The sequence below is a fragment of the Leishmania mexicana genome, chromosome 25 (genome assembly GCF_000234665.1).
Source record: "Leishmania mexicana MHOM/GT/2001/U1103 complete genome, chromosome 25".
NCBI lineage: Eukaryota > Euglenozoa > Kinetoplastea > Trypanosomatida > Trypanosomatidae > Leishmania > Leishmania mexicana.
The window spans coordinates 141,366-157,841 of record NC_018329.1 but is presented as its reverse complement, the minus strand read 5'-3'; the positions used below and the strand labels follow the sequence as shown (position 1 = coordinate 157,841).

The 16,476-nt window shown below is 60.5% G+C and overlaps 2 protein-coding genes across 2 annotated transcripts; both read left to right on the top strand.

Moving 5' to 3' along the window:
- Positions 1–4,771: 4,771 nt before the first annotated feature.
- On the top strand, positions 4,772–9,289 carry LMXM_25_0480 (conserved hypothetical protein; the record flags this gene model as incomplete). Its single annotated transcript, XM_003876052.1, has 1 exon — positions 4,772–9,289. The coding sequence occupies one exon, from the start codon at positions 4,772–4,774 to the stop codon at positions 9,287–9,289; it is 4,518 nt and encodes a 1,505-aa protein (XP_003876101.1).
- Positions 9,290–11,407: 2,118 nt separating this feature from the next.
- LMXM_25_0470 (conserved hypothetical protein) lies at positions 11,408–14,851 on the top strand (the record flags this gene model as incomplete). Its single annotated transcript, XM_003876051.1, has 1 exon — positions 11,408–14,851. One exon carries the CDS (start codon positions 11,408–11,410, stop codon positions 14,849–14,851), a length of 3,444 nt encoding a protein of 1,147 aa, XP_003876100.1.
- Between the last annotated feature and the right edge of the window lie 1,625 nt (positions 14,852–16,476).

Here is a 16,476-nt window from a genome sequence, read left to right as displayed (position 1 = left end):
CACCCACGCACACCCTTTCTTGCCCCCGCCCCCTCCCTCCCTCCATGAGAGAGCGTGTGTGTGTGTGCGTACCTCCATTTGGTCGTCTGTGCACCTCCCCCTCCCTTCACTGTCTCCGTAGGTGTGAGTGGGACGGGGTGGGAGCGGCGCATGCAGGCGTGCTTGTATGTACGTATGTATGCGTGTGTGTATGGGTGTGTCTGTACACATGATATGATTTACTTGTATTGTGTATGGGGTTTCTCTGTTCCTGCCCTGCCCTGCCCTCCCCTGCCCTCCCCCTCCTCCTCCGCCTTTCCTCATTGCCTCTCTGTGGCTTTCGTGTGAGAAACCCTCATTTTGTGCAGAGTCTCCCCCGACAAACTCCCCTGCCCTCCCTCCTCCTCCCCCTCCTCCTCCGTTTCGTCTCGCCTCTTTCCTTTTCTCCGCAATCTGATTTCTCGGTGTAACGCGTGTGTGCGCGTGCTGGCGTATACACATGTATGTGCTTGTGTGTGTGTGTGCGCCACTGATCGTCCTTCTTCTCCCACCCCCTGCTGGCTGAGAGAAGAAAGGGTGCTGTAGTGACAGGCACTCACGCATCGTCGCATGCACGACGAAACAGAGCCGAACAAAAAACGTGCACATTTACATGCACGCGTATGCCCAGAAATGCTTTCGTGCAGAGCGAAACAAAAAGCAGGCCGCCATTTTTTTTAAGTTTGTTGTGCTGCCTCAGCATCGTCCGTGAAGTAAGACGGATACCTCTACCCGCACGCACGCACACAACGCCCACGCACACACACACACACACACACACACACACACGCACGCCCGCGTCGGCACCAGCTCCTCCCTCCTTCCCTCCCGAAAAGCCAAAGGCAATGAGCTACCCTCGGAGCAATGTGCACGAACCTCGACCTTTTTTTACCTTGTCTTGTTCGTTTGCGCTCTTTATTACTGCGCGTGTGTGTGTGTGGTGGTGGTGCTATGCGTGCGTGGTGACGAACACGAGTATGCAGCTGACGTGCGCATGTGTGTGTGCGTGCGTGCGTGACCTTTGACCCTCTTTTTCTTCTTTTTCCTTTCATTCGTTGGTCCTGTTCTCCTCCTTCGTCTGCAGCACTGAAGACACTTTTTCGTGCCGAAAAGCTGATGAGCGGCTTGGGGGAGGGAGGGAGGTGGGAAGAGGCGCTCTTTTATTTTTGTCGCCGCATGCGTGTGTGTGCCTTCACGCTCTCCTTCCATCTTTCTCCCTCATCTCCCCGCCCCACACGCACGCGCACTGTTCTACACTGCCTTACACTGTTGCGCGTTCTGAGGATTTGCCGTGGACGCATGCTGGCGTGTGTGGGTGTGGATACTTTGACGCACTACACAGCGCCTGTGCTTCTGCCGATCCTGCATCGCTTTCTCTCTGTCTGTTTGTATGTGCAATCAGCGCCGCCGTTGCGGGGTGACTGCGGCGTAAGGCGAGAAGCGATTTCAGCTCGCAGAACGGCTACGGTGTTTTGCCTCCCCCTGAGAATAGCGCATCTGTCCGACACTCTCCTCTCTCTCACCGCCACAGATTCTCATAGGCACACCACGCTCGGCGTGGTGCGTGCTCATCAAGCTGCCAGGCAGTTCACTTCCCCCAGCTCCTGCGGATAGGGCGACCCCTCCTTTCTTCCGCATTGTCGCCCGTGCCCACTTTGCTTCTCTTGCTCGTCTCGCCTAACTTCTTTGTTTTTTCGTTCGTCTGCCCGTCTCTCCGCATGCGTGTGCGCGTGTGCGTGTGTATAGCGACCGCGTAGTCCATGTTGCTGTGCCGGGGATTTTCCGCTACGAAAAGGAAACCATCTCCGCACAAAAAGCAGGAGGGAAGCGGAGAAGAGCGAAAACAGCGGCGCCAGCACACCCCACGTACACCCACTCGGAGAGGCGATGAGGCAAGGAGACTTGCATGCACTTACACGCCTGCCTACATCGTGCGCGGTGCGAGCAAGATAGATGCGGGTGGGTTTTCGAAGGACGTGGGAGGGATCCGGTAGTCAGGCAGCGTATTGGATGGACGACTGCGGACGCAACGGCACTTGTTTTCTTTCGTTTTGTGTTTTCGGTTTGTGTGCTTCATTCTTGCGCGACTGCTCCTTCTCTGCCCGCCGTCTCCTCCACCCCGCACCTCAAAAGACTGTTCCCCCTTTCTCCCTCCCCTTCTCAGCCTTTCACTCTTCTTGCTCTCATCCGTCGCACCTCGCCCACACACACGCACGCACCTCACCCCCCGCCTCTCCTTCTCCCACATCTGTCCGAATACACATTGGACGGATGGCGAGGAGAGGGGAGGGGAGGGGAGGGGAGGGGAGGGGAGGGGAGGGGAGGGGAGGGGTGGGGTGGGGTGGAGTGGGTGGTGCGGAGGGCGATCCTTCTCCTTTTCATTTTGATTTTATGTTTCGTTTCCGTTCTGTTTTAAAATTTTATTTCCGGTCTTGTCTTCCTTTTTTTCCTCCTAACTTTGATTTTCGTTGTGTGTGTGCTGTGCGTGCGATGTGGGCTCTCTCTTCTTTATCTTCTTGTGATGATAGAACTACAGCACGGACAATATTGTTGTGGTATGTTGTCTGTCTCTCTGTCTGCAGGTGTGTGTGTGTGTGTGTGTGTGTGCGTGCAGGTGTGTGCGTGACTTCGCGAAGGACACCAACGCGCCACACACACACAAAAAGAAAACGGAGAAAAAAGTAACAAAAGGGGACGGCAGACCTTCTAAGAAAAAAAAGACCACACACACACACACACACACACACGTGCGCATGCACACACGCACACACACACACACTTACGGACAGACACAGGCAAACAGAGTTACGCATCCATCGAAGTACGACGCCTTGGCCTCTCGTCTCTTCCCCTCTCCTTCATCCCTGTCCACCATACCCCCCCCCCAAAAAAAAAAAAGAAGGAAAACCGCATCAAAGAAGTACGTTCCGTTTCGCGTTAGAAACTTGATCCACTCACACACGCGCCCCCCTCCTCCACAAATAATTCAAATAATTCAGTCCACGCCCAACACAGCGTCAGAAAAGGGACTGCATTCGTGACGGCCGCGGTACGAAAGAAGGCAAAACAAGGAAAAAAGCGGGCCTGTGCACGGACCACCGCGGCTGCACTAGATCATCTGTGCGTGTGAGAGTGGAGTCCGGTCGTGCCTTTCTTTGCCTCTCCTCTGTGCGCAAGTGCGCATGTGTGTGTGTCTCTCGAGACGAGCACACAGTTACCCAGACACACAAACTTTCGCATATACACTCCCCGAAACAAGGATGTGCTGCCCCATCCCCTGTGCCGTCATCCAACCTCAAGTGGATGATGAAGGGGCACCTTGGTCGGGTTGATGCACAACTGCACCGGGTTTCTGATCCCGTGCTGTCGTTTGTCTTCTTCCGCTCGCGCTCTCGCCTCGGCGCACCTGAGTGACTGCCTCTCTCGCTCTCTCATGTCCTTTGGCTTTTTCCACTCCACTGCACAACACCTCCGTCACCCCCCTCCCCTCCCGGAGGGCGGGGCGGTTATGGTGGACGAGGGAGCGGAGAGAGCAGAGGCGCGACACAAAACGCGGTGTCGTTTTGTCTTCTCTCGCTGTGCTGACGATGATCCACTCTTTGGTGGCTTGTTTCTCGTGCGTCCTTTTTCTGTCGATTTTATGTGCTCACCGTTGCTGGCACCGCGACGCAGGTCGAGCGCGCCTCTGGCGTCATACATAGACACAGAGGCGGTGCCCCCCCCTCCCCCACAAGACCGCCGAGTTTTTTGATCCAGGTGCCGCGCGGCAGATAAAAATAGATTCACAGCGAAACACATACATCGACGCCGTTCCAAGCGACTTTCTCTCTCAACACGTGCGTACCTCCACCTTCATGAACACATGCAGCTGGAGGAACACTGTGGAGCTCGAGAAGGCTGGTAGGATCACAGTGCAGTAAGTCTTTCGCTCTCTCTCTGTACCGTTCTCCTCATTCACTGCAGAGAAACGGCTGCGGAGCTGGTGCGAAAACCACCGACTCGCACTGACGCAATCGTTTTGGACTTACCGGCCAATCGAAAGCAGAGGACGCCGCATCCTAATTCATCTTTGGTTATGTGATTCGAAGAGGGGTCTGACATCGCGCCAGCTCCGCCATAGAGAGAGAAAGCACAAAGGAAGCACTCACGCAAGCAAGAAGAAGCCGCGACACACACCTAGGGAGGGTTAGAGATAAGTCGCATGTCTGTTACTGACCAGGCGCGCTACGCATCAAGTCCGTACAGCGCCATCTCGGTATCTTCCTCATCTCCCAACGCCACTTGTTCGTCGACATCGCCATCTCAACTCGTCGAGTATCATGGCAAGAGAAGGAGCAGTAATGCTATTCTCGATGATGGAGTGTCGTCCCGTGCGCGCAGCCCTCGGCTGTACATGGGCAGATCTGTGATGCGGCGGCGGCAGCCCACCGACGGGGGCCATTATCAGCTTCTCGTATACGTGGCACCGTCCACGACACGTCAGTTTGTGTCCTTGTCGAGCGCGCAGGCAGACCTCTTGCGGGACCTCAGCGCTTCGCGTGGCCGTCCCTTGGCCACGACAGACAACGCGGAAGACGAAGCGAGCGCCCACCGATCTGCGTTGCGTGGCGGGCACTGGTGCATAGCGTACGAGGTCGATCCCAGCTGGCGAGCGGCCGTGCCCGCCCGCAGTGATGCGGAAGCGGCTTCTCCCTCGTTTTCTCCGGCACACTGGTGGTTCACGCTGGAGCCGCTACCTGCAGAGCAGCTGGCGATGTGTCGCGCCGCTCTCTGGGCCTGCATCTCCGTCTCCTCAGGCACCGCGGCAGCCGATCGAGCACCTCCTCGGCTGTGCGCAGCCGCATCCTCGAGGCCGATGGCGTCGCAAGATTGGATGTTGCACGACATTCTTGTCACACCCCTCTACGTGTGCATGAATCCCGCGGCTGTCATCCCACTCAACACGAGCGCCGATCTCCTGGTGCGCAGGGTTTCAAGCAGTGATGTGCCGGCCGATGCTGTGGAGGTGACGGCTGCAGCGTCAGCCGCGCTCGATGTCCTGCTTCGTGAATCGCCGACGTGTGGCGCGCTTGTCTACGCTCTACTGCAGCAGCGGCAGCAGGGGACAGTGCACGATACCGTTGCCCCGCCTCTCTCTATCCTGGACAGCAGCGCCAGCATCTTTGCAGAGGGGAGCGACTTTACCCAATACGAGGAGGCATTAACGGCAGATGTGTACGTGTCGGCGGTGTCTTCTCTGCCAGCGGCGCCACCGTCGACACGCCCCCCAGGAGCTCGCTCACCAGCTGTGACGACGCAGTTGACGACATCGCCGTCTGCGCCACACGAGAAAGAGGGAGACGACGCATTCGACCACAGCTTCGAGGCATGGGCCGCGAAGGTGTCGCAACATCTCCTACGCCGATGGGCGCGCCTGTCGTCGCAGACTGTTCTTTGCTGTGGGGAGCGGCAGGCGACACTGCGGCATCGCAGAGGACTCGCGCTCCGCCACGCCGCTGATGTGCGGGGTGACACTAAACCCGCTTTTGCGACTCAGAGTGACGCGCATGTGCGGAGGCTCAGGGCAGCCCTCTACCTTCTTGACGCACTGCGACCCGCTGGCAGTGTGCCGGGGAGACATATCTGTGACCGCGGTGAAGCGAGCTCGAGCGTTGTGGTTGACGCGTTGGATGTGGTTCTCGAGGAGTGCGAGGACGATGACAGGCGCTGCGAGCCACCAGAGCTGCAGCGCCGCTATCGCTTCCTACGGGGGCGTGTGCGGCGCGTGGCAGCGTTTTCCCCCGCTGCGGGTCTTGCTTGGCCGGTCGAAGGTTCTCGCCCCACACCAGAGCCAGACTACCTGCAACTCCCGTGGTGCGCGGCACACTCGACAGCGTTGACTCTGACTCCGGCGCAGGTGTATGCAACATCTTCCTCGAATCCTTCGCATGCTCACGTGTCTTTGTCAGGGCTTGACGCCTGCATGAACACCCTTCAGTTCACAGCCGAGCAACAGACTTGCCTGCATGAGCTGGCCTACAGTGTGCTGTATCTCGCCTCGCTGAAGTTCACATCACAGAGGGGTTCCAGCGGCGGCCCTGCAGCGGTCTCCCCCAAGTCGCTGCCGGCACTGAACGCTGCCGCCAAGCTTCTGCGCCTGCCAGCGAGTGAGCTTGTCGCCGCGTTGACGACAGTGGCGACACGCGAGGGTGTCCAGTCCACCTCACGGACAACGCGGCATGCCTTAAACTGCGCCGGCGCGACGCAGATGCAGCGCACTCTCGTGGCGCACCTCGGCGGACTGGTGGTGAGCACGCTGTTGCATCTCACCAACACAGCCCTTCACGTTGGTGGCCACGTCGCTACGGAGGCGCGCACCCTCACCCTTGCTGCCACCGTCGATACCAACGACACGACGGCACAGGAGCAACATGCTCACATGCCCGACGCACACGAGGAGCGTCACGAAGGGTCTGGAGGCGGCCTTACGGCGTGGTTCGCTGCGTACGCACGCTGCCACGCCGCCATGGCTGTACGCGATCGGCTCGTCGGCGCACTGCAACGCGAGGCGTGCTACGAAGGAGTGGGGCTGGAGGTGGACAGCTGGCTTGATGAGCTCTCCGCCGCATCGACTGCACCCACCACCACAGCACTTCGACTGGGCAGAGTAGCCGCAGAGGTGCGCGAGATTTCGACGCGGGTCATGATCCCATGGGCGAAGCAGCGAGGGGGAGGCACCATCGTCAGCACTCACACCGCTGCCGGTGCTTACGACTTCGGTGACACTACACGTGATATCCCTGTGGTAGCGGAGCTGGCGCACATTCTGGAGGCAGTAACGTCGAGGTGTATCGGCACCGATATCTCCGCGGCGCCGCCTCTGTCTTCTCCAGAAGCGGTGCAGCGTCTACTCACGGAGCAGCTTCAGGCGCTGGCGGCATCGGCGCGTCAGGCAACAGCCAGCGACGAGGTCGACACAGCCATACCGGCAGCAGAGGTGGTATGCACGTGGGAGAGCACGGCGTCTGCCGACAGCAGCGCGTGTGATGGAGCTCTTGTGCTCACCTTTCCGTGTGGTCTGCACCCCCCTCTTCGACTCTCTGTACGCTGCCTTGCTGCCGACATCTTTGCCGCTGCACGCCTCTGCGTGACGGGCACCACGCCAGCGATGCAGCAGATCATAGGTGGCGTGAGCAAGCGGTGCGTGTCTTTGACCTCCGCGGGCATCTCACCTGAAGGCCGGTTGAGGGGCGAAGCACACATGGTGCAGAGCCCACTGCATCGTGTGGATGACGGCCGTGATGGAGAGGGGGGAATGAGTGCTTCACCTCCGCTAAGTCCGTGCTCTGCCCACGAAGCCCTGCAGTTCATACTCGCTCGTCGTCTCCGCAATAGCAGCTCCATTGCTGACATAGCGATGCATGTCGGTCATCGTGGCGGCAACACCGTCACTCTCTCGCCCGACTTCTGGTATGTCATCCTCGCCGTTCCCGTCCTAGCGGAGACTGCGAGTTGGGGGCCTTTGCCGGATGCCGGCGACCTGGACCAGCACCAGTGGAGCTCACCAGGCGCGTGCCCTTTCCTCGAGCCGCTGCTTCCCCACGAAGCACCAGTGTCCTCCGCATCTGCGCCGAGGGTGGGGCTGACGCGCGACGACGCCCTGGCGACACACCTGCATGAGCGCGATCCGCTGCTACTCGCCTTGTTCTTCTGGTCTCGCCTCTGCCACTGCCACGTATGCCCGGTGCCGGTGTTTGCGAAGGTGTGTGCGGTGCCACTGTTAACGTCGTATGCACAGTGGCGGCCGTCTACAAGAGCGTCACCACACAATACAGCGGCGACTAGCTCGGAAGCTGTGGAGGGCTGGGAAGATTTTCTGAGCGAGAGCACTCTGCGCACGGTAACCGACGCCGGCTCCAGCGCTTCTGTACGCACGCCACGGCTACGCATGCGTGCCATGGTGTCTGACGACGTGGTCGCGGAGTTTCTGAGCCGAGTGCGTCATCTGCAAAGTCAGGCACGGTACCGCGAGCTGTGCTTACTGGCGCTCGCAGAGGTACCCTGTTGCAGCGATGGCAGTGTAGTGCTTGGGGTGAGTGCCGTTTTTCTGAGATCTGCTGCTGTGGCGGCCATACAGTCGTGCTGCGCGGAGCTACGCGAGGCGGCCGTGCGGCACCTTCAAGAGACGGGCCGCGGCTTCCTTGCCCGCCGCCGCCTTTGCTTTGTGCACGAGCAGGGGCGGCAGCAACGCGAACAGGAATATCGCCGGTCACGGCGTTCTACCAACAGCTGCCTCGGGAACGCGGCAGCGCCGGCGTCGGCGGAGATGCGGGAGCGCGAGGCTCTCGAGCGTGCGAGGGACGCACAGCTGGCGCAGGCAGTCTGCGAGCGGGCGAAAGCCCTCACTTACACTACGCAACACCTTAGCGACAATGCTAGTCGGCTGCAGCAGGGATGGACGGAGACTCTGGAGCTGCTGGAGGGCGAACTGGTTGGCGCCGTCGTGCAGATAAACGCGTACGAGACGCAGCGGCGGTCCGCCGAGGGCGTGGCGCGGCAGGAGGCACGTCTGGCGTTGCGCGTCTACGAGGAGGCGAGGAACGAAGTCTGGGCGGGTGCAAAGGCGTTTCAACCGCGTCGGCAGGCGACCTTGGCGGAGCTGCGGCGGTGTCGCCCATCTCATCTCGCACGGTGTGCGAGTCAGGGCACGGCAGCGATCGAGGAAGAGGTTCGACGAGCAACCGCCGCTGCTCATCGCACATCGCAGCTGAGGCGCGAGGCAGTACAGTCAGCAGAGGCGGTGTTGCTGTCACAGTTGATAAGAGCGAGCCGTCGCGAGGATGCGCAATCGCTCGCACATCACGTACGGCGGCAGGAGGCGCGTGCGACGCGCATGGCGGACAGCCGCCAGCACAACAACAGCGGCGCAGTCGCGTCTGAGGAGGCGCAGCGACATGGAGGACGGCGCGGGAGCGGAATCACTGCGACGCTGCCGCGGCACGTGGCATTGCCAACGGACTTTTCGAGACGGGAGTACAGCAACCCCGAGGGACTGGTGCTTACCCGCCCACGTCCCTCGTCGGTTCAGCGAAGCACAGGTGTTGCACATACTCGCCCTCTCGGTGAAGGGCGCACTCGTTCGATATCTGTATCGGGCAGCGAGCGTGGCGGGGCCGGGCGCACGTCAATCGCCTCGATCGAGCGCACGACGACGGCAACGGAGGATTCGTCCGAGTGGGCGGTGCAGCGGGACCTGATGTTGCTGTGGGAGTCGTCTCGCATGTCCGTTTGAGTGCCTCCCCCTTTCGCTTCACCCTCCTCTCTCCTATCACCCTCCAAAAAAAATCAGCAGCGCGTGTGTGTGCGACTGTGTGCGTGCACGCCCTGTGGTGACTCTCTGTCCTCGCGTTGCTGTCTCGCTCTCGATGGCCTTCCGCTGCATTGTTCATCGTCGGAGCAAAACCAGCATCTGCGGTGCGAGGGGCGCCCCCCTCTTCTCCTCGCCGTTTTTCTTCTCTCACCGCTTTAGACACACAGCGAGAAGAGCACGCGAGCGGCAGAAAACACGTTTGCCGGTCGTGGGTGACCTGCTTGATGGCAGCGAGATGACTTTTTTTGAGGGCGTGCTTCGCCTCCTCTCCGCCCGGCAGCTGTTCCCCCAGCAGGTGGCCATTACGCCATGACGCAGCGCTGATAGCGTACGGTGTAACGTTTTGTCTGCCGTTGACGGAGAGCTTCATCTTCTCTCTCCTCTTGTGATTCCCTTTTGCGGCTTCGCAGATGGACGGACGGACATGCTTTGGGGATCGCTGGCGTGCTCGCGCTACTCAACTCCACCACCATCTCATCTCTCGCTCCCTCCCTTTTTTTCATCTTCGCCCGTTTTGCACCTGCACCCCTCACGCACGGACAGCACAGCTCCAAGTGCGCTCTCGGTCGTTGTTATCCGTACGCAGACGCGACAATCTATCGACACCTCTCCATTGCCTCCCGCACAACGGAGGCGGTCAAACCACCTGAAGAAGGACAAGTGCGTGTACGCATTCGAACCTCCCTATCTCGCCTCTTGTCTGATCTCTCTCTTTCTTCGAACTCCATTCAACAGTGTGGCGTTGCGAAGACGTTCCCCTCCCCCTCCCCGCACACCGCTTCCCCTGTAAAGCGAATACACATCTCTCAAGCACTCCTCCCTCCCCCTGTGACCCAGCTGCGGGCGAGAAGGTACGTGTGTTTCTCTGCGTGCACCTACATGCGAGTGGCATACGACGCCGTGGCACAACACAGCAGGGAGCGGCAGCACACAGGGGCGAGGAGACGAAAGAGGCGTACCGGAATCGAGCGTGAAACGAAAGCGCATAGGGCAGCTCAACGCTGAACGAGGAGAAGCCGTCATATCTATATATCTGTATCTATAACACGCAGAGATTTGTGTGTGTGCGTGTGCGTGTGTTGTCTGAGCGTGGCCGCACGTTTTCCTGTCTGTCTGTGTAGTGAAGAAAACATTTTTCTTGTTGGTGGTTTTCCCGTGGAATCTGTGCTTCCTTTGTTTTGGGGGATTTTACGTTGAACACACGTCCTCCTTTACCCCCCTTCCCCTCTCCCCCTTCCCGTGCGCTGGATAAGACATCTCGGCGATTGCTGTACTCGTAGGCATCCAGGTACGCGCGCAGGCGCCTGCTGTCGACAGACTCCAGCATCCGCCGCCACCGACACCCCAAGCCTACAACACAGAGCGCATCGCGCCCGTCTCTATTCGCTTCGTTCCCTCGTACTCCGTGCTTGCCTTACTTCCTGTCTAGTCCAAACGGAACAGCCTGCGCCGTCCCCCTCCCCCTCGGCGTTTTCGTTGGCGTTGGCCACTTCGACCTCACCTGCCGCTTCCGTTGCAGCTTCTCTCTCACACTTCTTCAGCCTCGTTTTCTTTCGCTCTCTGGCTTGCACTTGCTGTCGTGCAACGGCGCCCGCCAGCGTGTGTGCGTGTATGTGTGTGTGTGTGTGTGTACAACCCCTTTCCTTTCTTCACCGACCCTTTCGCTCTCCCTCGCCGTCTGCCTCCCACTTGCCTTCGCTCTTTCTTTTTAGTGTTGGGTCTGTCCTGTTTGGTCTAGCGTTGCTGTGCCGGTTGTTGCGTGTGTGTCCCGGAGCGTACCCGCTTCGTCCCTCTGAGGCTTCTGCTCGTTCTTCGTCTGGATCTCGTCCTCGACTCACGGGAGAAGTTGACAAGCGAAGCGAAGCAGCAGCTTGCAGCGCTGCTGTCCTGTGTGGGAGCCCCCTACCTCTGTCTGTCCCGTTTTGTTCGTCTGTTGCGCTTATTGCGCTGCTCCCCCTCTTCTCTCCTGCCCATCTACTTCTCTTGACCGATTTTCCTTTTCGGTGGTGCGTGGCGACTCCCCGAATGTATTCACGAACTATGTGCGCCCCTACGTCTGTGACCGGCGCGGTGGTTATGCTTGCCGCGGCGGTGCTGCTGCTCCTCGTCAGCGCGGCTGTGGAGCCTGTCTACGCGACTCGCGCCGCTGCTGCCGGCTGCGCGTGCGGCAGCCTCACGCATGTGTACTACCTCCCTGACGGACAGAACTTCCACGGTACGGTGAACGTATCCGAGGACGGCATTCCGTGCCAGTTGTGGTCCTCGCAGACGCCACACAGCCACGAGATGCCGCTGGACTCGGCCACCGGGGTGGGACACCACAACTACTGCCGCGACGCAGAAGGGCTGCAGGGGCCAAGCTGCCTCGCCGCAACCCCCGGTGGCGCCCACCAGTATTGCGCGATCAGGGCCGTCTGCACGGCGAAACCTTTTGCGACGCCGACGGTGCAGTTCTGGCCCGTGAGCGGTACGAAGAGGTCGGCTGATGGCAGCGACAGCTACCTGGCGATCAGCTGCCACCCCCGGCCGTGCCGCATCCACTACGTACTCGGCGCCGAGGCCATCGCATCTGCAGCGTCGTCCGTGTACACACAGCCGCTCTTGCTGGAGCAGTCGACGACTGTGAAGACGTACGTGAGGTACGAGACGGCGGAGCCGATGCGTGCGCAGGCGCGGTACACCGTGACAACGACCGCGACCCCAACCCCGGCCACCTCGATACAGTTCATTCCCAGCGATGCCGTCGTGTACTCTCACCCTATCCTCGTAGAGCTGCAGGGCATCACGAATGCCACTGAGGTGCTCCTCTTCTGGGACGACGACTTCATGAACCCCACCACCTACACCGGCGGCGCCTTCCGCGTGAAGAGGTCGACGAACGTCGTGGCGGTGGTGAACAGCACGTACTTAGTGTCCGCCAGCTACAAGCTCAACATCACGGCACCACCTCTAAATGTCTACCCGCCCTCTGGTACCTATGTCGGCGGTGTGACCGTGCTCGTGAGTGACCCGCAACCACCAGCGACGTACTATATGTACGTGAACCAGTCTACCGACTGGAAGTCGCTCGGCACGCTTCTCTTCCCGTGGACTGCCATCGGCACCAGCGAGGTCGACATTCGCGCGTTGCACGTGGAGGGCATCGAGTCGGTGGAAAAGGTCGTCTATGAGGTGGTGCCAGCGACGCCGCCAACCATCTTGCCCGACTCCTCCATCGCCCACCACCGCTCCGTCAACGTAACATGCACGGCGCCGCTCGGGAGACCAGTGGCGCTGTCGGTGTACCGCGACGCCTTGATGCAGGACGCGGTGGCGGAAGACGTTTTCTCCGCTGCTCTGAACGAGCCTGGCGCGTACACGGTGACTTGCACCTACGCAGACGATTTGCACGCGACGCACACGACGACGGCGGTCCTGCAGCTCGTTGCTGTGCCGATGCAGCCACCGACCTTCACCCCCGCGTGCGGCACCAGCTTCCCGGCTATTGCGCTCTCGCTGCAGATGGAGCTGAACGTGTCGAACCTACTGCCGGGTGACCTGGCCACGTCGAGGTCCGTCTCTGCCTCTGCCAGCGGCGGAGCGCGCATCCCTATGATCACCCGCTCCGCGGACGATGACGCTGTCTTTGTGTACGACGTTCTCCAGAGCAAGCCCATCCAGGAGCCTACCACGTTGGAGGTGTACGTGACGGCCCACTCACTGAACCCACTCGAGGAGGACAGTCCACGCACCACGTGTGCGTACTCCCTCTACCCCCTGGGCGCGTCAGCCACGCCGTACTTCTCGGCGATTCCCGACTGCGCCACAACGAGTGTGCCGGCGAGCCCGTCGTGCATCACGGCTCTCAAACTGCAGCTCGCCTCGTGTCTACACTTCTACTCCACCGAGTTGCTCTCGATAGACGCTCTCGGCCCGGTCGTGGCTATGCGCATGACGGGCTTAGCGGTGGCGATTCAGGCAGACATGTACGGCCGCATGGGTGAGTGTCTCACGGACTTGCAGCACCGCGGCGTCCTCTCGGACGTGCGCAATGAGACCAGCGGTGAGACTATGCTGGCGACGTCGTGGCATGTGGCCACGCCAACACGCATGACGGCGCAGGTGTACACGGGCCTGCCAATCACAGTGCATGTGTCAGGCTTCCACGCCGATGCCGGCGCGTACCACCTGGTGCGCAGCGACTACAGCTGCGAGGATATCGGCGTGCTGCCTGAGGCCATCCCCGAGATGCCTCCGTATCCTCCGCCGGCTGCCAGGTCGTCGCGGGTCTCGCCTAGCACCGACGGCTCCACCTACCTCACCTTCCGGGTGCCCATGGCGGGGCAGTACAAGCTCTGCAGCTACATCAGCAACGCCCTCTACGAGGTGCCCTTCAGCTTCTCCACGGGTGGCACTGCCACCCCAGCGGTTGACCACTACCTGGATGTGGTGGTGCAGCCGTGGCCGACTGTAGCCGCCGTGCCCGCTGAGGAGTGCGGAGGCCTTGTTCCACCCGACATGGAGGGCGTGGCTTTCTCTCTCTCCATGGCCGCCGTCCCGGCTGGCGCGTACGCGTCTTTAGCATACTCGCTCAACGGCGCAGGCTGGGGGTCGGTGCCGTTCCCGATCGATGCGGCGACGCAACTTGGCGGTGCTGCGTCCGTGAACATCGGCCCGCTGAACCGCTACACGCGACCACTGGAGGTGTTGGACGCTTCCCTCGGCCCCACAACGGGGGCTGCGCAGACGTGTGTTTTCTTTGTCTCTGCTGAGAATTTATCGGTGGGGCGGGACGAAATCACGTACCTTTTTTACAAGATGAACTCGAGCGAGGTGCCTGAAGACTTGACGGGGGTGATGCTGCTGCTCCGAGGCCAGTTCCAGCCGACGGAGATGATTGTGATAGACGTGTACGAGAACGTGACAAGGAACCCGACCGCGGACAAAAAGTCCTCGTCGCTACAGCTACTGCGCCGCGTGACGGCACGGCCTTCTGCGGCGACGGCGTTCGCGGTGGCTTTGCCAGACGCCGTCCTTGGCCTCCCGGCCGGTGTGCAGCACATACCGTACGTGATTCACGTGACGCTTGATGGCATGCACGTGACAGCGACCCCGTTGACAGTGGCACTGTCGCCGTTGGCGCTCGCCATGGAAGCCAGCACCGCGTGCCCCTCCGGGCTCGCCTTGGCAGATCAGTGTCTCTGCAGGAACAGGCGTACAAAGGTCATCTCCGTCTGCGGGACGGAGACCGAGGACAGCGGCAGCAGCGACATCGGCGGCTCTCAGAGCCGCAGCAGCGCCGATTCCTCCTCATGTTCCACCACAGACTCCAGCGGTGACACAAACATGAACCCCGTGTCACTGGGACAGAGGCTCGCGTTTTTGTTCGCCTACTTGGGTCTGCTAGCGGCCATCGCTGGGTACATTTTGATCTCCATTAAGCGCGGCGGCACTCGCCGCCAACTAGCACGATGTGCGGAGGATGTGGCTGTGGAAAACTCGTAAGGGAGGGTGTGGGTACGGCGCGGTGAGCTGCTAACACCCAAGCACCCGCGCGCACGACGACAGAGGTCCCGTAGTGGTGACTACAAGCAGCACTCAGGGCTTACGGCGCGACGTGAGCGGCGCGACTGCTGAGTAAGTTGCTTGTGTAACGCGTAGGAGAGCATGACGGGCCTCATTGTGAGAGGTTTTTGATGTAGGGAGAATGGGGTGGTGGCCGACACACCGGCAATCCCCGACTCTCTCTCTTGTACTTTACCATCTCCATCAGTGATGACGCGAGAAAGTAGAGATTGCTCACAGACGCTGCTGTGATTTTAAAAGACTGGACAAGTGGTCACCGACGAGAAAACGTGCTATGCCGTCTCCTTAGGGTCCAGGGACAGAGCCGCGATGTGTGCGATCTCGTGATCCAGCAACCCATCTCCTCCTTACCTTGGATGGCCTCTGGCGTCTATCCTGCCCTCTGCTCGCACAGCATGGCAGCTGCAATGCCCACACCCCTCTTGCTCCGTACAGTCTCTCCTCCCCTCTCTTTCTGCCGACGATACACCAGGTGAACAGAGCGAGTGTTTAGTCGCATCGCCTCACCCGTCACCACCCCGACAGAGACCGCCACTGTCAAGCATGTCGGGTGCACCGAGGTCCGGCAACAGGCGAATGTAAGCGCTGTTTTGCACGGCGTGAGAGGTGAAGGGCGGACTAGGCAGCAGAGGCACTAGCGGGCCGAAGATCGTGGCAGTCCTCTCCGCGCCGAGGAGCAGCACCAGCCGCACGAGCCCTCAAGGAACTGTGAAGACAGGGCTGCCCATCGGGTTGCCCGGAGAGGGACAGGACAAGGTAATGAGATGCTCACCGGGGTGGTAGCGTGCCACGCGGGAAGACGACACGCCACGGAGCTGCATTTTCCCCTGCTAGAGTGCGCATGCCAACACAGCTCTGTGGCACAAGCAGACGACTGACCACGCTCACGGACGGCCTGACCGGAGGAGTGCTGTACCGCCACGTCAGCACTGAGGAGAGAAGCGGCTGCTCACCCCTGCACACGCGACATCGCTGGCTAGCCGGTATCCCAGCATGGGGTAGGGCTCGCAGCAACGCACGACTGCGGACTGTCGGCTTCCCCTCCGTCTGTCATTGTGGGGGCGGGACGTACGCAAGACCTTCTCGAGGATCGCCCCACGACGGCCTTCTGACCTTCGCCAAGTGCGTGGCACAACAACGCTTCAGCGATGACGGCGGGGGCTTCTCATGCTGATCTGTGTATTCGCAGAGACATCAGATGAATCGATACGACGACCCCCCTCCCCCAAGACCGAACCCATGTCGCTCGCGCCCCGGTCTTTCACAGGGCCACAACGAAAAGGCGGCCCGGGGAAGCGAGACTTCCGTGCACACCAACAGTGGACTCTTTTGTAACAACAAAACCGAACAGATGCCCCCCCCCACAGGGCGAAAACCGCTCCCCTCTTATGAAGGGCGGCGGGCCTGACGGCGGGGAGGGCATCCCGCTGGAGGGACCCGGGGACAAGTCATGGCTGAGCGCCGCGAGGAGGACCTGAAAAGCGTCGGCCAATCGTCTCCAGGTAAGCAACGGTGTACAGCGCGCTGATATCCCCTTGCAGTTG